Source organism: Tenrec ecaudatus, chromosome 5 (genome assembly GCF_050624435.1).
Source record: "Tenrec ecaudatus isolate mTenEca1 chromosome 5, mTenEca1.hap1, whole genome shotgun sequence".
In the NCBI taxonomy this organism is placed as follows: domain Eukaryota; kingdom Metazoa; phylum Chordata; class Mammalia; order Afrosoricida; family Tenrecidae; genus Tenrec; species Tenrec ecaudatus.
This window is the reverse complement of record NC_134534.1, coordinates 105249100-105274439: the sequence shown is the minus strand read 5'-3', so window position 1 is coordinate 105274439 and position 25340 is coordinate 105249100. Positions and strand designations below refer to the sequence as shown.

At 38.6% G+C, this 25340-nt stretch overlaps 1 protein-coding gene across 4 annotated transcripts in view; it reads right to left on the bottom strand.

The window, feature by feature from the left end:
• ERCC6L2 (ERCC excision repair 6 like 2) overlaps positions 1-25340 on the bottom strand; it is a 167210-nt gene that overhangs the window by 79801 nt on the left and 62069 nt on the right. For all 4 annotated transcript variants that reach the window (XM_075549800.1, XM_075549802.1, XM_075549803.1 and 1 more), the window contains 2 exons: positions 14653-14748; positions 6689-6788 (listed from right to left, as the gene is read on the bottom strand). In XM_075549800.1, the coding sequence (XP_075405915.1) occupies positions 6689-6788; positions 14653-14748 (196 nt within the window). The remainder of the gene's footprint in view (positions 1-6688; positions 6789-14652; positions 14749-25340) is intronic.

Genomic DNA, 25340 nt, shown 5'->3' with positions numbered 1-25340 from the left:
CGTTTGCAGCAATCCTATTGTGGACTCAAGATTCTCAATATACAAAATCATTATCACCTGTAAATAATGAAAGTTTCACTTCTTCTTTACTCAAATGTACACCCTTGTTATCATGCCATTGTCTATGGTACAGGCTAGGACTTCCAGTACAATGTTGAATAAAAGTGGGGATAAGAGACATCCTTGTAGGGGTTCTCTGATTCGTTGGAAATGTTTTCAGCTTTCCTCCATTAAGTGTAATATTAGCTATTGGCTTTTCGTATATGGCTTTTCTTATATTAAGGAATTTCCCTTCAAATCCTATCTTCTTGAGGGTCATTATTAGGAACAGTTGTTGGATGTTATCAAAGGCTTTTGCTGCATCATTGATATGATCATATGGTTCTTGTGCTTTTTTTGTTGGTGTGATAGATTACATTGATTGTTTGGGAATGAATCACACTTGGTGATGCTGTATTATCTGATAATCAATTGGCCAAGCTTTTCTTGAAGATTTTTGCATCTATGTTCATGAGCGATAATGGTCTGTAATTCTCTATCCTTGTCAGGGCTTTGCCTGGTTTGGGAACCAGGGTGTTGCTGACTTCTTAGAGGTGTTTGGGAGTTTGCTACCCCTTTCTATGTTCTGGAAGAGTTTGTGTAGAATTAGTGTCAGCTTGTCTCTGAATGCTCGGTAGAATTCTGTGAAGCCATATGAACTGGGGCTTTTTTTGTTGGGAGTTTCCTCATGACCTTATCTGTTTCTTCTTTTGTTTTGGGTCTGTTCAAGTTCTTAATGTCCATATGTATTAATTTAGGGAGATAGTAAATATCTAGGTATTAGTCCATGTCCTCCAAATTACTGAATTTGTTGGAATACAGTCTTTTATATTAATGCGTTATCAGTCTTTTTATTTCATTGGGGTCTGTTTTGATTCCTCTGTTTCATCCCTAATTCTAGATGTTGATGTCTGTTCCTTCTTTTCCTTTGTGAAGTTTGCCTAGTGGTTTGTCGATTTTGTTGATCCTACAAAGATCATCTTTTTGCTTTTTTACATTGTTGTACTGTTTTCCAGTTCATTTATTTCCACTAATTTTTATGATTTCTTTTGCTGTTGATTCTGTTCTAAATTGCTGGAAGTGTGGTGTTAAGTTGCTGACCACGATTCTCTCTCTTTTTTTTTTCATGTGTGCATGATAACTGCATTTGTTCCACCCCCTAGGTTTTGGTACATTGCATTGTGATTCTCACTGGCGTATATGAACTTACTAATTTCCTCTCTAATTCGATATATTACCCATTCTTTTTTTGAGAACTGTGCTTTTGAGTCTCAGTGTTTGTCTTTTGTTTTTGTGTGTATGTGTTTGTGTTCTTTCTATTGGTGATTCAAGCTTTATCATGCCATGGTTTGAAAGACCTCTGTGTTTGAATTTTCTCATGCTTGCCTTGTGTGACAGCAAGTGGTCTATTTTCAAATAAGAGCTGCGTGCATGGAAGAAGAATGTGTATTTTCTGCTGTTGGCTGGAGAGCTCTGAAAATGTCTATCAGATAGTTAAGGTTTATTGTGCCAAACTGGCCAATACACACATGTGGGATTAATTGAAGGGTGGAGATAAATGGCTCAGTGAGTCTCACCTTTCTAATTCTCTAGCTGCTTTCTGATGGTCAGACCAGGGTGCAGCTGCCATAGCCAGCTCCCTGCTTCAGCTGGCAAGGCTCACTTCCTGCAAGACATCCCCGAGAAGCCACATGGACCTACCCTGATACAGCCCTGAATGCTGGAGCAGCCATGTAGAGACCCCTGACAACACAGAGATGCTTACACGCTCACTGATTCGGCTTTCCTCCTACAGTCGGCATCAGTGTGTGTGGTTTGTGAGATTAAGGAGGGCTTGGTAGATCAGTGTTGGACATATGGCTAATGTTGGAATTATGGGCTTGGACAGCACTAGGTTGGGGATGCTTTCTTAATGTACACTTACCCTTTATATAAAACTCTCTCATATATGTTTCTGTGGATTTGTTTCTTAGTCTACCCAGACTAACACAATCTATTAGGTTGAGTTGTTTGATTGTATTGTTCAGCTCTTCAGTTTCTTTATGGAGTTTCTTATCTGTTCATCTATCTTTCTTTGAGAGTGGTGTATTGAAGTTACCTTCTATAATTGTTGGTTAAAATCCCACATCACCTTAGGCTTTCTCTGATTCTTTTTCTTTTATAGTTGACTGTTTTTCTCATTTGCTGTATTCTGTTTGGTTATCTTCCAGATCTCTGACTTGATTTTCCATTCCTCCCATTTTATTGGTGAGATTGTTCACCTTTTTCTTTATTTCTGCTATGTCATTCCTTAACTCTTGGATTTCCCTTTGGTGTGAGGATTTTGGTATCTCTATTTTTTAATCAGTCTTCAGATTTGATGCCCTAATTTCTTGCACGGCCCTACACAGCCATTCTCATGTATTCTTTCTCTGGAAATTCAAGAGCTGCTTCTTTTGTGTCAATCATTGGATTTGGGTCTTAGTAATTGACTTGTTTCTCTAGATTTTTTACAATAGCTGCTGGTGTTGGCTTTTGTTCGCATTGCATCTTGGTTGAGTTTAAGGTGGTTTGTAGTCTTCTACCATGTGTAGTGGTGGGGGCTGGCTCTTTAGGATAGGGGAGGATTAGATAGGTGCTGGAAAATGTATTGTATACAGGTGAGGAGGGGGTGTTAGGTGAGTAGGAGAATTACGGTACAAGTGCTCAGGAGTAGGTCTTAAGTGGTGGTATTAATCATAGGAAGTCTTCCCATTAAGTATAGTAATTTTTAATGAGTTGGAGGAGAGTGTGTGTTTACTAAGGTGGAGGGAACAGATACCAGAAGTTGTAGGGGTGCTAGGGGTAGGCGAGAGATAGTTGAATCTACCAGAGTCCCTTACTGACCCTGTGTATTATGTAGGGAGTGTGCAGTCTTTCCACGATTAGGTTTATAACCATGGATTCCTGCACAGCTCAGAACTATCCATCCTTTCCATGTAGTCCTAGGTTGGAAATGAGCTAGTTTAGGGGCTTGAGATCAATGGGTGCTCTGGCTAAGGACGGTGGGCTCCAGTTACACAGGCTACCTAGCCTGCTGTGGGAAAGCCGCTGAGAAACCCAAAAATACCAGGTTCTGTTTTCTCTGGCAGGTTAAGGAGTTTTGTGTTTCCCTTCTCAAATGCAAACAGGAGCAAATCTATCAACCTTCTGGAGCCCTCTGTGCTGGGGGCTCCAGCCTCACCTCTGCCTCACTGGTGCAGGATCCCTCTCCAGATAGCTGGGGCTATCTATCTGCAGAGCCCAGTTGCACTCCTGTCACAGGGGGAAGGAGCTGGGCCTCAGGTAGGGATTATACCCAGTAGGAACTGTATCTCATGGGCCCAGGGTCTCCAGGAGAACATACTGGTGTCCGTGGGATGCCCATGAGTACTGTCCTGGGGGACACCCCACCCCGCCTCCATGCTGGCATTCCGAAGAAAGGGGGATGCGGGTAAGGAGCTGGGAAGGGCAAGAGGCCAGGAGTCACAGCACCATGGACAAGGGAGGGAAGGCTCCAGTAATGTGAAAAGGGAATGCATATGTGAGGAGCATGGCTGCGTTCTTCATGGGAGAACTGACAAAAGAACCCTAGGGTGCTACGAGCCCTATTCTTGGATCCCAGACCCCAACTCTGCCTCTTCATCTGCTCATCTGGTGATCATAGTACGATCTTGACAGGTGGGTGATCCCACATCAGTACCATCTTGTATTTTTGTTTAAATCATTTTATTGGGGGCTCGTACAATTCTTATCACTATCCATACATACATCCATTGTGTCAAGCACTATGTACATTTGTTGTCATCATCATTCTCAAAACATTTGCCTTCCACTTGAGACTTAATATCAGCTGCTCGTTTCCCCCCTCCCTTCCCACTCCCCCCTACCTCATGAACCCTACAGAATTCATAAATTATTATTTTGTCATATATTACACTGTCCGACGTCTCCCCCTGCCCTCTTCTCTGCTGTCCATCCCCCAAGGAGGAGGCTATATGTAGATTCTTGTAATCAGTTCCCCCTTTCTACCCCACATTCCCTCCACCCTCCAGGCATCGCCACTCTCACCATTGGTCTTGGAGGAGTCATCTGTCCTGGATTCCCTGTGTTTCCAGTTGCTATCTGTCCCTATGTACATCCTCTGGTCTAGCCAGATTTGTAAGGTAGAAGTGGGTTCATGATAGTGGAAGTAGGAAGAATTTAAGAACTGGAGGAAAGTTATATGTTTCATCATTGCTACCCTGCACCCTGACTGGTTCATCTCCTCCCCACAACCCTTCAGTAAGGGGTGTCCGATTGGCTGCCGATGGGCTTTGAGTCTGCACTCTGCACTCACACATTTACAAAGATATGATTTTTAGTTCCTTGATGCTTGATACCTGGTCCCTTTGACAGCTCGTGGTCACACAGGCTGGTGTGTTTCTTCCATGTGGGCTTTGTTGCTTCTGAACTAGATGGCCACTTGTTTATCTTCGAGCCTTTAAAACCCCAGACGCTGTATCTTTTGATAGCCGAGAACCATCAGCTTTCTTCACATTTGTTTATGCACACGTTTGTCTTCATTAATCGTATCGGGAAGGTGGGCACCCATTGATATGATTTTTAGTTCTTTGATGTCTGATAACTGGTCCCTTCTACACCTTGTGGTCAGACAGGCTGGTGTGCTTCTTCCATGTGGGCTTTGATGCTTCTCAGCTAGATGGTTGCTTGTTTATCTTCAAGCCTTTAAGACCCCAGATGCTGTATATTTTGATAGCCGAGTGCCATCTAGTATTGCTCAATTTTAATACAACCTTTTCAAAAATTTATTTGGAAACTTCAAACTTAAGAAACATTTGAAAGTATTAACAAAGAGTTAAGCACTCTTCCTTAATATGTCAACATTTTGCCACACTTGTTTTATGTCTGTTTACACACACACACACACACACACACACAATTTCTTGGAAGCAGTTAAAAATAAGTAACCCACATGATGACCTTTTATCCAAAATAACTCAGCAAGAATCTAAAAAACAGGATATCCACATTCCCAATCAATGTGCTATACTTTGCTCCAAAACAGTAACATAAACAAATATTATCCAACATATCATCGTTATTTAGAATTTCCCAATTGTTCAAAAAGTAATATTCAAACTTGTTTTTATTCCTTCCCCATCCAGAACCCAACTAAGGGCTCTGCATTGCATTGGTGTCATTCTCATTAAGATTATATTTACAAAAATCAACTACATGAGACCAAATGGATAGCAACAGCTCAAAAATAATGTTCAGAAAAAGCAGGAAGAGGTAGAAATGAAGTATGAATGGAAACAGAGTGGGAAAGGTGCTGTTACATTAAGGGGGTACGACTTGAAACACAACTGTTCAGGGTAAAACAGTAAAGCCAAGCCTGTGTAAACTTCCACCTAAACTATAATGAAAGTTGAAAAAGAAAATGCAAAATTTTGTGGAATGCTGTTCAAAAGCATAAAGTTACTTTATAGATAAAAGGAAGACATTAGCATAAATAAAACACATAGATATTAAGTATAATTCCAATTAAGCTATGAAAGACTTCTGTAACTCTAGAAAGTTCTTTGAGCTCTAGGGCACCAAGTGCTGCAGCGCTGCTGGAGCAGAGCACAGGGAGATGAAGGAAGGGCTCCTCGTGGGCTACATGCTTTCACAGAACAACAAAAGCTGCTGTGTACAAACCTATTTTTAGAAGAGAATCGCATAAATTTAAGATTGGATCATTCTTAGGTTAACTACTACCATATGTAGCAGATGTTTGTTCTTAAATAGATGCCAACTGAATATATAAAGAACAATTCAAATTTAACACTTATAATTAAACTTAAACCTATCAGATCTTCTCAAGTGAGCACATTTAAAGAAAATATATTTCATTTATTTAGACATATAAATGGAGCAGTAGTTAATACTCTATAAAGATTTCTTTAAAAAACGAGTGTAACTTTAGATGCTTACAGAAAGCACTTTTACAATAGCTAACACACAAATTCTTTTGCTTTAATTTCATTTTGGGGAGAATCTATTGTTCCCAGTTTCATTATGTTCAACATAAAAAGGTTGCAATAGATAACACAGGGCAGTACTACTAAATTTTTTTCATGTCATGGGTAATGTAGAACATGGTAACAGATGAATACCCACCTGGACTGAACAGAGGAAGTTATCAAAGTTTGAAAGTGACCTAGTCCATTTCTCTCAGAGAGTTTAGAAAGACCAAAGTGCTGGTGTACTTATAACTCATTTGAGACGTATCTTTAAGTTTGGCCACAGTTTGGGGAGCTGTAAGCTTCCTACTCAAATTGGCACACCTGGGAGCGAGTTAGGAATGTAGAAATTGGCCCCGCCCCATGTCTACATCAACACTTTAACAAGATCCCTAGATGATACATGGATATATTAAAGCTTAAGAATTACTGTTTCGAGAAATTTTTAGCTCTCAAATTCAGCCAGCTAAATCATTAATCTCTTTTAAGAGATGTGTACTCTATTGTATTTATTAACCTCAATATTACACTTTCAATATTACACTTAGAATAAAGTTTAAAATTCTATTTTCACATGATTTTCTGCCTAATTACTAAAAGCACACACGTTCACTTCTTAAGTACAGTAAGGGAAGTATACTTACCTGTTTGTATACCTGTCGTAAATACATGATCTCCTCCACAGTTCCCAAGGATATCAGTCTGAACACTTTGACATCCCTACATTGGCCAATCCTATATGCTCTGCAAATGACAAAACCAAGAAATTAGGCTCAAGAAGTAGTTTCTGGAGTTAAAAAAAAGGAACAAGTTAAAGTTTACATTTTGGTTAATATCTTTATTACTTAATAATAGAAAAACTGAAATTCTTATAAAAAGACTATTGTAGAAAATATAAAAACGTCAACTTCATTTCTGTTATATATATTCCAGGGTCAGCATTTTTCCTGGACTTAAGTTTTCATTTCTATGGCAGTCTTAAGCTTATGGATGGGTTGCATTCTCAATGATTCCACTCTTGTGAAACTCTCAAAAAGCCAAATGAATATGCAGTGAATAACAGAAAGCTGATCAGCAAGATGCTTGGTGATGGGTGTGGGTGTTATGAAGAGGGTAATAAAAGGGCATAAGGAGAATTTTACCATGTGTCTAAGAACTTAATAATATGTATGTTAACTAAAATATTGGTTCTTGATAGCCTAGATGAAGAAGCACAAAATTTCACCGACATATCATAAACAAAATCATGTGGAGTTGGTCACGTGACCATTTTCCTTGGCCACTAACGGAGGAGAAAGGCATGGAGTTAGAGTCTTTGCCACATGATGGTTGTGAACCTGAGCAAGTTTTGTACTTCGACTTCCTCACATGTAACATAGGTACCGAGTATTAAATGAGATAATAATGGAAAGCACTGGCTTACACAAACCACTGTATAACGGTTAGCTATTATTATACTTTATCCTCATTATTTTTTAAAATTATTTTATTGGGGGCTCATACAACTCTTATCACAATCCACACATCCATCCATTGGGTCAAGCACATTTATACATTTGTTGCCATCATCATTCTCAAAACATTTTCTTTCTACGTGAGCCCTTGGTATCAACTCCTCATTTTTCCCCCTCCCTCTCTACTCTCCCCCCCTCCCTCGTGAACCCTTGATAATTTATAAATTACTATTATTTTGTCATATCTTACACAAATTTATAAAAGCAGTAATAACTTTATCCTTATTCTCGCTGCCTCAATAACGAGGTCTAATTTGCACTGCATAAGTCTGTACCCAGCCGAGTCCTGTGCATACTCTGACTACGGCACTCTTCTTGGCACAGTGTATTCTAAGACAAATTGCATCTATCAAACAAATACCAAATACTGAAAACCAAATTCACAAGCAAGTCGGTTGTGACCCACAGAAACCCCATAGGGCAGGACAGGACAGAACTGCCTCTGTAGGTTTCCGAAACTATAATGTTTTATGGTAGTAGAAAACTTCACTTTTTTCCATAGAATGGCTGGTGGTTTCGAACAAGCAGCCCAATTCATAACCACTAAGCCACCAGGACTAATATCAACCAAACAGTAGTGGAAAATGTAATATTCTACAAGAAAACCCTAACCTTTGAATGGCCCTACTTATCTACTATAAAGCTCTGGGAGTATTAAATGTTCATAAAATGTTTTTGACATTCCTATAACATTGAAGCATAAATGTCTACAACACTGAAAATTCAAAATCTTTTTTCATTAAAAACAAAACAAACACTGGGCTGAGCCCTTTATTAACTTATAGGTCTTTGATTTTTACTTTCTTCTGTGATTGCCTGTTTTGCTTTTGACCTCATCTTTAATCAAGCTAAATAATTTGTATTCTTCTAAAAGAAGGTCTTTTTCATGTAGATTTTCAAAAGTATGTGAATAAAACTATACATAGAAAACTAGACATTATAGTTAGCCTTTTCTGCTTTTAAAGATTCTATGTGTCTTTTCACTTTGGATTCCAAGCTCACTGCCATTATGCCAAGCCAACTCAGAGCGACTACATAGTGGATGGTAGAACAGCCTCTTTAAGTTTCTGAGTCAGTAAATGATTACAGGAATAGAAAGCCCCGACATTATCCTGAAGAGCCATTAGTGGTTTCAAACTGCCTACCATACAGATGCCCAACATGTAACCACTACACCACTAGGCCTCCTCTTACTTTGGATTAGAAAAATTTAAAAATTGTCATCTCACTTTCAACTAATATTAAAGCTTATGTTTATAATTTTTGTCTCAATAATATATATTCTTATTTTTACTTTTCTGGTTTTTTCCTTTCTAATTTTAATAGGTATATTTTTCTTTCATTTGCTTTCAGGCTTTCATATTTTCTAAGAAATTAACTGAAGACTATATTAACATCAGGATGGAAATACATTCACTTCTCACTTATCAACATGTTTAGTTTCCAAAGACCATGTCACTATGTGAAAATTAGCATTTATGATGGCATTGTAATGTGACATTGAAGTATGAATCCACATCAGATTACAAATTAAGGATTACTGCCAAATGAGTATATAACTGCCAAATTACATCATAACATAATTGCTAAATCACCAAAATTTATGGCTGTTAGACCAGGTTGACTAGAGAAACAAATCCAGAGACCCTCATATGTTTACGTGTGTGTGTGTGTGTGTGTGTGTGTGAGAGAGAGAGAGAGAGAGAGAGAGAGAGAGAGATTTATATCAAAGAGCAATTGCATATTGAGAAAACATCCCAGCCCAGTCCAGACCAAATTCACGAGTTCAATATTAGCTCATATGTCCAATACTAGTCCATAAATTCTTCTTCAGACTCACGCAGCACATGCAATGATGCAGAATGCCACAAGATCACAGGCTAGTGGGTGAAAAGTCTTGTGGATCCGGTGGCAGTGGAAGCATCTCAGCACTGGCATGGGTTTTCACGTGGCTCCTCCAGGTCTCCGTGTGGCTCTTCAATAGCAAGGTGAAGCAGACAAAGGGGCTACTCATGGTCTCAGGAAGTCTCCATGTAACTTGTAAACAGGAAGACCAAGGCAGAGAGAGTGTGTGTCCCATCTCCAGGAAGAAAGAGAGGAAGTTCCCAGAATCCTCATGAGAAGGCCATGCCCACAAGGAGGCATCATCAGGCTGTGACCTGATTAAAAGGCTAGACTCAAACCCTACACTTATGTATCAAATTGACATGAAATTAGGTAATTATCACAATTGTTTACACAAATCAGCACATAATCTTAACCAATACAGACAGTATTACTCTTTCGTTGCAAGCTGGTAACTGTTACCACCAGAGAAAGGCCATTAATGTGGGCAATGATCAGATAAGATTTTTAGTATGATTCAAAAGAAAAAGGTCAGATAGCAGATTTGTTGATAAGTGAAGTATAGGAATATTGATCTATAGTAATTGTATTGTTATTTCTAAATAAGCTTTTCTTAATATTTTCTTCAATTCAAAATTTATTTCAGAATATTTTAAAGTTCCATGTGACTAGTTTTTATTAGCTAAATGTTTATTGTAATTTTCTAGCTGCTGTTTGTATATATGGTTTTTATTTGGATTTTGTATTGTTGTTAGATGCCAGCGAGTTGATTCCAATGCTCAGTGGCCCTATGATACAATAGAGTGCAACACTACTGATCATGGGACGTTCTCAAAATGGTTGCTATGCTGGACCCCATTATGGCAGCCAGCCACTGGGTCAATTCATCTCTTTTCACTCTCTCTTTACCAAGCTTAATGTCCTTTTCCAGGATCTGGTCTTTCCTGATAATTTCCCCCAAATACATGAGACTGCGATTTGCCATCCTTGCTTCTACGTACTACTGCAGTACTTCTTCCAAGAGAGATTTACTAGCTCTTCAGGCAGCCCATGATACAGTCAATATTTTTCACTAACAACGTATTTTAAATGCATCAACTTTTCTGTGTTCTTCTTTATTCATTCTCAAACTTTCATAAGTATAAGAGGAGATTAAAAATACCAATGGCTTGGCCCTGAGAACCATATTCCTGCTCAAAGCAGCCAATGCACAGAGAGGACTATAAGGCCGGCCCCACCACAAGACATGACGTCTTTCACTGACCCTTAGCGCTATAAGGGACAACACTAGAGACACAGTGTGGGAATTGTACCTGATCTGACTCCACCACACAGGGGTGAAACACAAAGGGCGTGCAACACAGCAGCAAGGGAAGCAAAGCAATGAAGTCTCCAGGGAATACCAAAAATAGACTTTGGGGACTGGGTGCGGCACCCCATCAGACTCAACCAAAAGACACTCCTAAAAAAATCAATAAACAGACCTGGAACTATTTATAGGTTTTTCTTTTTGTTGTTGGTTTTTTGTTGTTCTTGTTGTTTTCATTTTGATGCTTTGTTTTGCTCTGTCTTGTTTCTGTGCTTACTATTGTCTCCGTGTGTCTGTCTAAATATGATAGGTAAGATTAACAATCCAGAGAAGAAAACAACAGGACTGAGGGTGCCAGAGGGACACAGGGATAAGGGGAGGCCAGTGAAGGGAATGGGGATGTCAACAAACCCAGGGAAAAACAAGTGATCTAAAATCAATGGTGAGGAGGGCATGGATGCCTGGTAGAACTTGATCAAGGGCAATGTAGCTGGGAGGAATTACTGAAACCTGAATAAAGGCTGAACGTGACAGTGGGACAAGAGGAAAATAAAAGTAAATAGAGGAAAGAACTAGGAGGCAAAGGATTTATAGAGATCTAAAAACAGGAATGTACATATGTGAATATATAATGATAGGGAAATTGGCATATGTAAATATATTTATATGCTAAATATTAAGGTAGCAGATGGACATTGGACCTCTACTCAAGTATTCTCTCAATGCAAGACATTTTGTTCTAATAACTTGGCATTCTGTGATGCTCACCTTCCTGACACAATCATTTTGTCCTGAAGACAAAATGGGTGCATAAGCAAGTGTGGTGAAGAAAACTGATGGTGCCCGGCTATCAAAAGATACAGTGTCTTGGATCTTAAAGGCTTGAAGAAAAACAAGCGAACATCTAGTTGAGAAGCAACCAAGCCCACATGGAAGAAGCACACCAGCCTGTGTGATCATGAAGTATGGAAGGGATCAGGTATCAGGCATCAGAGAACCAGAACATACAATTGTATAGGTGTGAATGGTGGGGGGTAGGAGGAGGCGTGGAGATCCAAAGCCCATCTATAGACAGCTGGACATCTCCTCACAGAAGGGTCTCAAGGAAGGGACAAGCCAGCCAGAGTCCAGTATAGCACCGATGGAACATACAACATTTCTCGTTCTTTAATGCTTCCTCCCCACCACTATCATGACCTCAATTTTGCCTTACAAATCCGGCTGGACCAGAGCATGGACACTGGTACAGATGAGAGCTCTCAGCACAGGGAATCCAGGACAAAGAAGCCCCTGCGGAACAATCATGGGTGCAGTGACACATGGGGATCGGGAGAAGGGGCGGGGAAGAAAGGGGGAACCAATCACAATCATTACAATATAACTGCCCCCCCCCAGTGGGGCAAACAACAGAAGCGTGGGTGGAGGGAGACAGTAGTCAGTATAAGATATGAAAATAATAATAATTTATAGAATATCAAGGGTTCATGAGGGAGGGAAAAATGAGGAGTTGATACCAAGGTTCGCAAGTAGAAAGGAAATGTTTTGAAAAGGATGATGGCAACATATGTACAAATGTGCCTGACACAATGAATGTATGGATTGTTATAAGAGCTGTTAGAGCTCCCAATAAAATGATTTAAAAATGTTTTATAACTAATTGAAAAAAAAACTGGTTTTTCCCTATTGGCATATATATGTATACTTATCTATATATGAGGGGTACCCCAAAAAGCAAAAAAAAATCTCTGCTGGGCAGTGCTTCAGTAGTATGCTAGGAGAGCATCAAGCAACTCACTCTGAGTTAGTGCGTGACATCGGAAGGTTCTCTCTGGTCACAGTGAATTTTTTTTTTTTAAAGTTTCACTTGACCCTCGTTTTTCCTGATGGTTGATATAAGAGAACAAAATGGGACTGTGACATTTTGTTTCCTGCTCAGGGAAAAATGCGGCAGAAACTGTTGTGATGTTGAACACAGCTTACAAGGCCAATGTACGGGAAAAACTCAAGTGTAAGAGTGGTTTTCTCGTTTCAAAAAGGGAGCAATATCAACTGATGACAAACCTTGTTCTGGACTTTTGTCAACATCCCAAATGGTTGAAAATGACAAAAATTCATGCACTTGTGCTCAAAATCGATGATGGGCCATTGAAGGGATGGAGAAGTTATCTGGGTTATCTTGGAGTTTGGTTCAGCAAATTTCAACAGATTTGGGAATGATAAAAGTTGCTGCAAAATTTGTGCCCCATTCTGACTGACCAGAAAAATGAGCATTGCCTGAAACAGGCTGTGAATTGAAAGAACAGCTCTCAAGCAAATCAGACTTTCTTTCCAAGGTCCTTACTGTTGAGGAGACATGGTGCTATTCTGATGACCCTAACAGCAAGCATCAATCAAGCCAGCGAAAGACGCCATTATCACCTCACCCCCAAAAAATTTTGTTAAGTGAAATCAAAGATCAAGACAATGCTTATTTGTCTGTTTGATGTGAGGGGATAGTGCATTTGGAGTTCATTCCACCAAGTCAGACTCTCAATCAAGCTTTCTATTTAGAGGTTCTGAGGTGATTGCATAACAGTGTGTGACAAAAGACCTGATTTGTGGCAGCCAGGGGGCTGGTTTTGCCATGACAACAATGCACCTGCTCATGCAGGCATCTCAGTGTGCCAGTTTTTTGCAAAAGACAGCATGCCTCTCTTGGCCCATGCACCTTACTCACCTAACCTCCCTCCGTGAGACTTCTTTTTGTTTCCAAAAATGAAAAGGGACATGACAGGGCAGTTTTGATGACATAGACGAGATGAAAAAAAAACAAGGGAGGTGCTATCAGCCATTCAGATGATTTTGAAAAATATTTCCAAGAATGAAATTGCAGATTTGATAAATATATTAAGTATAATGGAGAGTACTTTTTTTGTTTGCTTAAGATCATTTTATTGGGGGCTTTTACAGCTCATATAACAAACCATACATCAATGGAGAGTATTTTGAAGGTGATAAGGTTGTTTTGTAAAAAAAAATGTAAATACATAGCTTGAGGGCAAAATTCCATTTTCTTTGGGGGGTACCCCTCGTATATTTATTTATTAATCTGGACATCAGTGATATTCAAATAATTTATAAGCTTATTTATTTTGTCTTGTTGATCTCTTGATTTCTGATAGAGTAGATTAAGTTTCTGATAGTGATTTTGTATTCAACCATTGCTTCTAGTCATAGTTTTGGTTTAGTTATGTAATTATTGTTATTTCTGATGGGTTGTATTCTTCTTGGCTTTGTTTAAAGAGTCCTAGAGGCACAGTGGTTAAGTGTTCAGCTGTAAACAAAATTGTCAGCAGATCAAACCTACTAGCCACATCACCAAAGAAAAATGTGGCACTCTGTTTCCATAAAAGTTTATAGCCTTGGAAATCCAACAAGGCGGTTCTAGTTTGCCCTTATGAGATTACTATGAACCTCAACTGACTTGACGGTATTAAGTTTAGTTTGGGTGGTTAGTTTGTTAGGTGTCATCGAGGTGGTACTGACTCATAGCAATCCTAGGTGCAACAGAATGCCCAGTCCTATGCCATCCTCACAATTGTTCTTATAATTGAGCCCATCAATGCAATCACTTTGTCAATCATCTTATCGAAGGTTTTCCTCTTTATGGTTTTTTGTCACCCCACGACTTGACCAAGCATCCAATCCTCGAGGGACTGGTCTTTCCTGATAACATGGAGAAGGACACCATCCTTAGTTTTGGTTGGCTCTGTTTAATTAAGGTCTTTTACCTTGATTTCTATAAATATTTTACCATTGAGGGATTTGGAAATTCAGGGTTATGTAAAACAGAAATCTACCACAAATTTTCCCACATATTCTAATCCCATCCATAACATCTCAAAAGTATTTTGAAATTGAAAGCATTTTCAGGTCACTTTAAATTTTGTCACTTTTATACCTGTCAATGGCTTGAAGATCATTGGCTGGATTCCAAGTTGGGTCAAATAACACAACAACATTGGCACCAACAAAATTGAGGCCTAGTCCACCAGCCCTAGAGGGAAAAAATATATATTAAAATTATAAAAAATAATTGATACACTATAAATAAATTGAACCAGGCTCCTACAGCCCAAACAACATAATCCTGCATTAATATCAATAATAGTAAGATGGATACAAAAAAATCTGTGATAACATTGGGACCTGACTTAAGTACTCCCTCAATACAAGAACATTTTGTTCTAATAGCCTGACATTCTGTGATGTTCACCTTCCCAACACAATCACTGAAGTCAAAATGGGTGTCTAAGCAAATGTGTTGAAGAAAGTTGATGGTGCCCAGCTATTAAAAGATATAGTGTCTGGGGTCTTGAAGTTAAACAAGTAGCCTTCCATCAGGGAAGCAACCAAGCCCACCTGGAAGAAGCACACCAGCCTGTGCGACCACAAGGTGTCTACGGGATCAGGTATCAGGCATCAGAAAACCCAAAACAAACAATCATATGGAAATAAATTAGGTGGGTTGGAGTGGAGACCCAGAGCCAATCTGTAGACAACTGGATATCCTTGTGAAATCACAAAAGGGTCATAAGAAGGAGCAGGTCAGCCAGGGTGCAGCATAGCACCAATGAAACACATAACATTCTTCTAGGTCTTTAATGCTCTCCCATCCCACCCAACCATAATCATGATGCCAGTTCTATCTTAAAAATATAGCTAGACTGGAGGATGTACTCTAGTACAGATAAGAGCTCTAGGCACACAGAATCCAGGACAGATAAACCCCTCAGGCACAAAAAAAGGAGTAGCAATACCAGGAGGGTAGGGAGAAGGTGGGGAATAAGGGGGAGAAACGGAGAATTGATTGCACTGATCGACGTATCACACACACACACACACACACACACACACGGCCAGGGGGATAAACAACACAACCTTGGGTGAAGGGAGACAGTGGACAATGTAAGAGATGAAAATAATAATAATTTATAATTTACCAAGGGTTCATGAGGGAGGGTAAAAAGAGAAGCTGATACCAGGGCCTCAAGTATAAAGCAAATGCTTTGAAAATGATGATGGCAACATACATACAAATGTATCTGATACAATTGATGTGTGAATTGTTATAAGAGCCCCCAATAAAATGATTTATTAAAAAATCTGTCATGAATAGAATTTCTTTGGAATGTTTTTTCTAACATTCTGGAAAATCTCTTTTAAAATTAACTTTTAGGGTCCATGTAAGTAAGCTATCCTGGTTTCCCATATTTCTGTATATCCAAATATTATTTCTGAAAGGTTTCTTTAACATAACTATTTAAAGAGTTAACCTGTTACATATTCAAGTTAAATAAAGTCATATATACGCTTAACATCTCATTCTAGTAGACAATTTTTCTTCTCTATTTGACTATATGCAGCTAAACAATCTTGATATTACATATCAAATAAATATAAAAACACACTGAATAGCACAGAGAAGAATATCTAGCTAAGGACCACAGGACCAAATGAATTATGTCTGTGAGTTCTCTGGCTTCTTTTTTGCCTAAGAAACTCCAGCCTGAGAGAAGTCAACACACTGGAAATACAAACTGGAATAAAGGTCCAAGGAAAGTCACCTATTTTAACAAAAGAAGCAGGAAGGACTCACCCAAGCAAGATAACAAAAAGGTTACTTTTTCCAAACATCAGAAAAAACTTGATAGCCCTACCTAGGTTTCCTCGCTCATGTGGCTGTCACAGTATTAAAGAGCCTACTAAAACATAATACTTGGAAGTCTAGGATATAGTAAATAAAAGGGAAAAAAGAGTTGACATGCCAAAGAATAAGGAAAATATCAACTTGAATAAGAAAAGACAATCAACACACAGTAATGCTGAAATGCATTCCATGTTGCAATTACATCACAAGAAAGAGAAAGACTTAACTGAAAATTGTCCAACTTGGAAACATGTACAATTTGAAGAGAAACAAAAAAAATTATTAAATGAGAACCCCCCAAAGTAATAGTGGATGGGCTCATAATAGGGAGATGATGACAGAATAGAATCAATTTATTTAAACATAGATTAGCATTGTTTACTCCATCAGAATAAAGCAGAGAAGGTGGTTTTTTTTAAGTTAAATAATAACAAAATAGCTAACATTCATCAGCATTCTTAAAGAGATAAGGGCAAAAAAAATTCAAGGAAATAGGCTGGAAAAGCCCAAATTTGGAAAAAGGCATAAATCTATAAAGCCAAGAAGATGAACACTCAAAGTAGGATAAACCTAGAGAAATCTACACCTAACTCATCTTAATTAAGTTCTGAAAGGAAAAGACAAAGACAAAGAAGTATATTCAAAGCAGTCAGAGATCAAAGGCACAATAGGTATAGAGGAACACCAAGTTGAATGACAATATATTTCTCATCAAAAACCACTGAGGTGAGAAGGAAGTATTTTCAAGTGCTAAGAGAGAGGATTTGTCAACCTTGAGGTCTATATTCAACAAAGCCATCCTTTAGGAATAATGGAAAAAATCATAAAATTGTCAAATGAAGGAAAATTATGAAAATTCATCCCCAGCATATTTCTGACAAAATAGTTCAAACAAATAATAAAAGAAAGAGTCTTGGGGAACACCAGGAAGGGAAAAAGAACAAAGAAAAGTATATGAACGCTTTGTCCACTGACGACTGCAATTATATTTGATGGTAGAATCAAACATTAAAACATTACCTGATGTAATTTCCAAAATATGTAGATAACATGTTGTCAGGTGTCATCAAGCAGGTTCTAATCCATAACAAACCTATGTACAACAGAAGAAAACACTACCAGGTCCTACACCATTCTCCCAATTCCTAGGTGTGAACCGATCAGTACAACCATTATGTTAATCCAGCCATTGAGGATGCTCCCCTTTTCCACTGCCCTCCTACTTTATCAAGCATGAGGTCCTTTCCCAGGAACTGGTCTCTCCTGACAATATGTCCAAAGCACATGAGACAAAATTTAGTCATCTTTGCCTTTACAGAACATTCTAGCCGTACTTCTTCCAAGACAGATCTCTTTGTTCTTTTGGGAGTCCAAGGTACTTTCAATATTCTTCAAGATGACTACAATTCAAATGCATCGATTCTTCTTTTGTCTTCCTTATTCAATGTCCAACTTTGTACATGCATATGAGGCCACTTCTGCCAGGCACACTCTAGTGCTCAAAATATTATCTTTGCTTTTCAACACCTTAAAGAGGTCTTGTGTAGCAGACTTACCCCATGCACTAAATGCATCATTTGCTCTTTTGACTGCTGTTTCCATGAGTATTGATTTTTAGTCCAATAAGATGAAAACCGCCTTTTCTCAGGATGCTACCTTATCAGCCCATCTGGGAGGAGCTGGGTCTTCCTTACTTGAGTTGTAATCCATACAGCAATCCTTGATCTCCATCAGCAAGTACTTCAAGTCCTCCTCACTTTCAGCAACCAACAACTAAAACTAGTGTTGAAGAAATAAGAATGGTACCTAGTCCTCAGTCTGAAATTGACCAAACATGACACATTGATAATTACTGGCTACTGGAATGCAAATGTTGGAAACAAACAAAAAGGAACAGTAACTGGAAAACATGGCCTTGGTTATAGAAATGAAGCTGGAGATTGCATGATATACTTTTTTATTTTTTTTGGTTTAAAAAAAAATCATTTTATTGGGGGCTCATACAACTCTTATCACACTCGATGCATACATCCACTGTGTTAAGTACATTTGTACATTTGTTGCCATCATCATTCTTGAAACATCTGCTTTCTTTTTTTTAATCTTTTTATTAGGGGCTCATACAATTCTTATCACAATCCATACATACATCAATTGTGTAAAGCACATCTGTACATTCACTGCCCTCATCATTCTCAAAACATTTGCTCTCCACTTAAGGCCCTGGCATCATCTCATTTTTCCCCTCCCTCCCTGCTCCCCCCCTTCCTCATGAGCCCTTGATAATTTATAAATTATTTTGTCATATCTTGCCCTGTCTGACATCTCCCTTCACCCACTTTTCTGTTGTCCATCCCCCAGGGAGGAGGTCACATGTAGATCCTTGTAATCAGTTCCCTCTTTCCAATCCACTCTTTCTCTACCCTCCCAGTATGGCCACTCACACCACTGGTCCTGAAGGGATCATCCACCCTTGATTCCCTGTGTTTCCAGTTCCCATCTGTACCAGTGGACATCCTCCGGTCTAGGCAGACTTGCAAGGTAGAATTCGGATCATGATATTGGGGGGTGGGGGAGAAGAAGCATTTAGGAACTATAGGAAAGCTGTAATTTTCATTGTTGCTACATCGCACTTTGACTGGCTCATCTCCTCCTCTAGATCCCTCTGCAAGGGGATCTCCAGTGGCCAACAAATGGGTTTGGGTCTCCACTCTGCACTGCCCCCCTCATTCACTATGGTAAAATTTTGTTGTTCTGATGCCTTATACCTGATCCTTTTGAAACCTTGTGATCGCAATGGCTGGTGTGCTTCTTCCAATGGGGCTTTGTTGCTTCTGAGCTAGATGGCCGCTTGTTTACCTTCAAGCCTTTAAGACCCCAGATGCTATCTCTTTTGATAGCCGGGCATCATCAGCTTTCTTCACCACATTTGCTTATTCACCCACTTTCTCAGCGGTGGTGTCAGGAAGATGAGCATCATAGAATGCCAATTTAGTAGAAGAAAGTATTCTTGCACTGAGGGAGTACTTGAGTGGAGGCCCAATGTCCTAAACCTATAAGTATAGGCACATCGATCTCATATATAAATATATATGCATATGTACATGTCTTTATTTAGACCTCTATAAATGTCCTTTGCCTCCCAGCTCTTTCCTCTCTTTCCCTTGACTTTCCTCCTGTCCCACTAGCATGATATACAAGACCAATGAATTAGTCATTGCAAATACTTTTTCAACTACACAAATGGCAACAATACATAGGAACTTCTCCAGATGGAACACATAGAAATCAAATTGACTACACCTGTGGGCTCAAAATCAGCAGCTAAAACCAAGCCAGGAACTGACTGTGGGATAGATCAGCAATTGCTCACATGTGAATTTAGGTTAAAGCTGAAGAAAATTAAAACAAGTCCACAAAAGCCAAAATATGACCCTGACTCTATTCCACCTGAATTTCCATCTCAAGAACAATTTGATGAGAGAAGACTTGATTAGATCTGGGAGAACATCAAGAATATCATTCATGAAGAAAGCAAAAGGTTATTAAAAAGACAGGAAAGAAAAAAAGAAAAGAACAAAGTACATGTCAGAAGAAACTCAGAAACTATTCATAGAGTAGATAAGGCAAATGGAAGAAATGATAAATTAAAAGAACTGCACAGAAAATTTACAAAGGGCATTTTTGAGAAAAAGAAGAGAATATATTTAATATAATTCTAAGTAAAAGAGGAGGAGTAGAGACCCAAAATCCATTTGTAGAAAATAGGACATCCCTCACAGAAGGGTCACAAGGAAGGGATGAGTCAACCAGGGCACAGTACAGCACCAATGAAACACACACTATTCCTCTCGTTCTTTGAGGTTTCCTCATTATCATGACCCCAGTTCTGCCTTTCAATCCTGTCTAGATGAAGCATGGACACTGGTACAGATAAGAGCTCATGACATACAGAAACCAGTTCAGATAAACCCTTTAGGAACAGAAATGGGAGTCGCGATTCCAAGGCTAGCAGGAAGGTGGAGGGAATAGGGGAGGAAGGGAGAACCATCAACACATACACCCCCAAAGGGGATGAGCAACAGGAACCTTGGTGAAGGGATCCAGCAATAGGTGTATGATATGACAGCAATAATAATCTAAATTTATCAAGGGGTCACAGATGGGGGGAAAGGGGGAGGGGAAAAGTTGATACAACAGGCTCACACAGAAAGTAAATGTTTAGAAAATGATGATGGCAACATATGTACAAATATGCTTGATACAATTGATGTATTGAATGTTATAAGAGCTGTAAGAGCCCCCAATAAAATGATTTAAAAATAAATGTGACAGAACAACAAAGTTATCTGGACAAAAAACAAGTAAGCATGGTCAAATATAATGAAGAAAACAAACAAATAAATAAATAAAAGAAGAGAGAGAGTTATAAAAAGTTGGAGAATGTCTTCTCTTCACTAGAACTGATAACATGTCAACAGAGTAGCCTGTGGTAAATTTTAGTTGTATAAAGTAAAACCTCTAAAAAACTCTAAACAAAGAGATAAGCTCAAAAGCTACTAATCAATCAAAATAAAACTATAAAATGTATTCATTGAACTCACAATGACCAGGCAAACGGAACTAGAGAAATGAAGTATAGCAATAACAAACAGAAACCAAAAATGGAAGATCTGAAGTAAAAGAGATTTAAGAGCTATCTGAACCAATCAAATTCAATAAAAATTTATTTGGATCTTCATTCAAGCAACCCATAAGGAAAAAAACTAGGAGAAAATTTGAACACTGACTCCATACTTCATATAAAGCAACTGTCTTCAATATTTTAGATCTAAAATAGAATTATGGTTTCATTATGAAAGGAGGTCCTCAAAACAATATATACTTAAAATATTAATGGATGACAATAAAAAAATCAATCTATTCATAAAATGCATTTAGAAGTATAAATATTCTATCTGAAATTCTTAAAAATTACAAATAATCATTCAACATTGAATAATTTATAATACTGGGAATTCTGAATTGTATCAGAATATAAAAACCAAAACCAGAGAAACAAAAAACCCAATCCAGTTACTGTCAAGCAAATTTCCTATGGCAACCCCACGTGCACAGAGTAGACCCCCACTCCAGTGTGTCAACGCAGGGGAATGGTTCTCAAAAAGCTTCTCATCAAGCCACTTCTAACTCCCAGTAACTCCACAGGGCACTACAGAACTGCCCCTGTGGGTTTCCAAGATTTAAATCTTTACAGGAGTACAAAGCCTCATCTTTCTCTCTCCCAGAGTGATGTGTGCTCTGGATAGATTTCAATGGCAACCTTTCAGGGAGTGGTAGGGCACTTTACCGCTTGTGCTGGCTAGGGACTTATATTCGAATGATTGGCTGGTACTTGCAATCTGGTAGAGTAGAAATCATAGTGAGCCCATGTGAGAGGGCACAACTGCTCTATAGGGTTTTCTAGTCCGTAATCTCTAAAGAAGCAGACAGTGTAATCTCCCCCCGCCCCCACCCCCACTCCAGTTGCTGGGTAGGTTAAAACTGCCAGCTATTCAGGAAGCAGTTAAATGCTTACCTATTGCACTCCCAGGCTCCTTTATTTAGAGTAAGTCAGTCACAAAATCGAACCTACTGCCAACTTACAGCGGCTCTGTAGGACAAAGTAGAACTGCCTCTGTGTGTTTTAAGGTTGGAAATCTTTTAAGGGGGAAAACAGCCTCATCTTTTTCCTGCAGAGGGGCTGATGGAATCGGTTAGCAGCTCAAATCGCAATACACTAGGCTACTGGACCCCTTTTAATTTGGAATCGGAGCCATCAAAATACTGGTTTTACATTACAAGGTCTTAGACAAAGTGAGAGAAAAATGTGGAATAAAATTCAAAATCATAAAAGAAACCAAGCTTACTGGTTGGATAGAGACTGGAAGGAACTCCAAGACTATAGACCTTAATTACACCTCAGGTCTGAATTGAACCCACCCCAACTCACTTTTCAGTCAAAGAACAGATAGGCCTATAACATTAGGGAGCTATGAACACCTTAGAATAATCCACACTTTAAGATCAAAAGGGCAGCATTTACTAAAGGGCAAAGTTCAGTGGGATAAGTGATGATTCACAGAGAGAATTGAAAAAGATAAGCTGAAACAAAGTGAATTGTTAAATGTAAAACGGATGACCTATTCTAAATCTTTACCCAATTCACAATAAAAAGTAAAGGAAAAAATACTCATTTTATTTGCCAAACATAACCTTGGCTAATGCTTATATGGCTCATTATTAGAAATTCTATTATTATTAACCTAATACTTTGTAAACTTCAGGGTAAATATGCAATTTATAAAAATATTTCTTAGTAATTATAAGGACCACCCATACATACTATCTAGTTAGCTAAGTGATCTAGTATATACACGTTTTAACTTCCACCACAAAAGGGCCATCCAAATATATTACAGTAAGTAGATGGTTGAAGAGTATTTCATTTGAAACAAGGTTCCATACTGATTTGTCAGTTTTTAACTCACCATTGATATTTTCAGAAGAAAATTAATCTGGGCAGTTTGGAGTCTAAAACATGTATAACACTTGTCAAGATTTTCATTGGATAATAAAAACATTATAACTAAAAGTCTCAGATTTTTGATACACCAATTGGTTTCAAGTTGAGCAAAGTAAAGGCAACTAGCTGATGGCTGTTGTTAGCTGACCCTCAAATCATTACCAACTCAACGCAACCCTATGTACAAAAGAATGAAACAGTGCCTGGCCCGGGGCCAGTGCGCTGACATTTGAGGCCCTGGTTACTGCCACTGAGTTGATCCGCCTTGTTGAGGGTCTTCCTCTTGTCTGACTCTCTACTGTACCAAGAGTGATGTCCTTCTCCAGGTCTCTCTTGACATGACCTAAGAATGTGAGATGAAGTCTCCCCTGCCTTTGTCTCTACAGAACATTCGGGCGGTACTTCTTCAAAACCACATCTGCTTCTTCTCCTGGCAATCTGTGGTAGTTTCAACATTCTTCACCAGCACCATAATTCAAACACATGGATTCTCCTTCGGTCTTCCTTGTTCAGCGTCCAACTCTCACATGCATATGAGGCAACTAAATGGATCACGGCTTAGGTCCAGTGCACCATAATTCACAAAGTAACTTCCTTGCTTTTCAACATTTAAAGTGCAGCAGATTTACATAATGCAACTCTTCTTTTAATCTCCTGACGTCTGCTTCCATGAGTATTGATTGTGGATCCAAGAAAGATAAAATCCTGGCCAATCTGTTCTAGGTTTACCATGATGTTACTTACCTGTTAGTCCAGTTGTAAGGATTTTTATTTTCTTTACATTGACTTTTAATACATACTGAAGGCTGCCATCCTTGATCTTCATCAAAAATACCTAGGCTCCTCATTTTCAGCAAACAAAACTGTGTCATCTGTATACCATCAGTTGTTAACAATTTTGACGCTGCATTATTAATTTTACAGTCCAGTTGTTTTGGCACTTTATGTCAGACACTGGGAATCAGAACTGGCATTCTTATTAATAGTGAGGTTCTTTGGCTTGAATTGTCTGTTTACCATGCTCCCATGACATTCTACATCAAACCTCATCTCAACCCATCATACAAAATATACTTTCCAAAAAACTTCAAAATAAGAATTTACAGTATTTAAGTTAACTGAATTATTCTTATCAACAAAGTTCTATCTTAAAAACCATAAAACCCACACTCCCTTTTAATCAATTCCTCTATTTCACTGACTTCCACCATAGCTAGCAAAGAAAGTTACAAGTTAAGATTTCCATCTCGTTGTCTCCCATTCTTTTTTACCTCTCTATAAACTGCCTTCCCCCATCATCACTCCTAAAATGCTACCAATGAAAAAGCTCACCAATGAAAGCCAAATCCAGAGATTCTTTCTACTAATCACCCCCACCCTAACAGAATTCAAAACAGGTGAATATTCTTTTCTTTTCTAAATACCCTTGTCTCTTGTTTTTTATAAATCTGCACTATAGTGGTTGTCCAGCTACTTCACTGGTAACTCTTCTCTGCTTCTTTGCTGCATTGTTTCTTGAAGTTGCCTTTATGTATTGTGTCACTTTAAACTCATCTTTTCACCTTCCTCCACATTCTCCTGTGGAGACCATATGTCACCCCTACAAGCCCCTCTCCTGAGTTCTACATTCATGCACTCACTACTTATATGACAACTCAGTTTGGAACCTCTCTTAAAAATCCACTCCTTTCCCAATATAGTAAATAGAGCCAATGTTACTCTTTTGGTGAAAACTTTTGGTTCTTACAGGTATTACCTAATTTTTAGGAAGTCCAAAACATTTAGTTTGTCTTCTACTGTTTGTATATTTTTAGTTATGCTTGCTAGTATATTTATACCATTGTGGGTCCCTTAAGTTTGTCCCTATGTTTCCTCTGATGATCTTTATAGTTTGGGGTTGTACAATTGGGTTTTTTTTTAATCTATCTTGAGTTTTTTAATTTTTTAAATTTAATTGTGAATTAGGTGAAAGTTCCCAGAATAAATCCTAGATTTACATTCCCCAATTCACATCCATTTCAATCCATTTCCATGATCTCAAAGTACCATCACTTCACTTTCTTCACTGCCCTTTTCGTTGAGTTGATATTATTAAGTGTAGCATAGTCTATAATAAAAAATTAAGAAATCTGTCTTGGAGGAAGAAGTAGCGCCAAATGCTCCTTAGAAGCAGGACTAGCAAGACTTTGATTCGTGTACTTTGGACATGAGATGCCGTAGGGAATGGCATCGTGCTTGGTAGAGAGTCAGCCCAAAAGAGGAAGAGCCTCGGGGAGTTGGACTGCAACAGGGGTTGCAACAATGGGCTCCTGCACACTAGTGATTGTGAGGATGGTGCAGCACTGGGTAGGATTTAGCTCAATTGTACACAGGG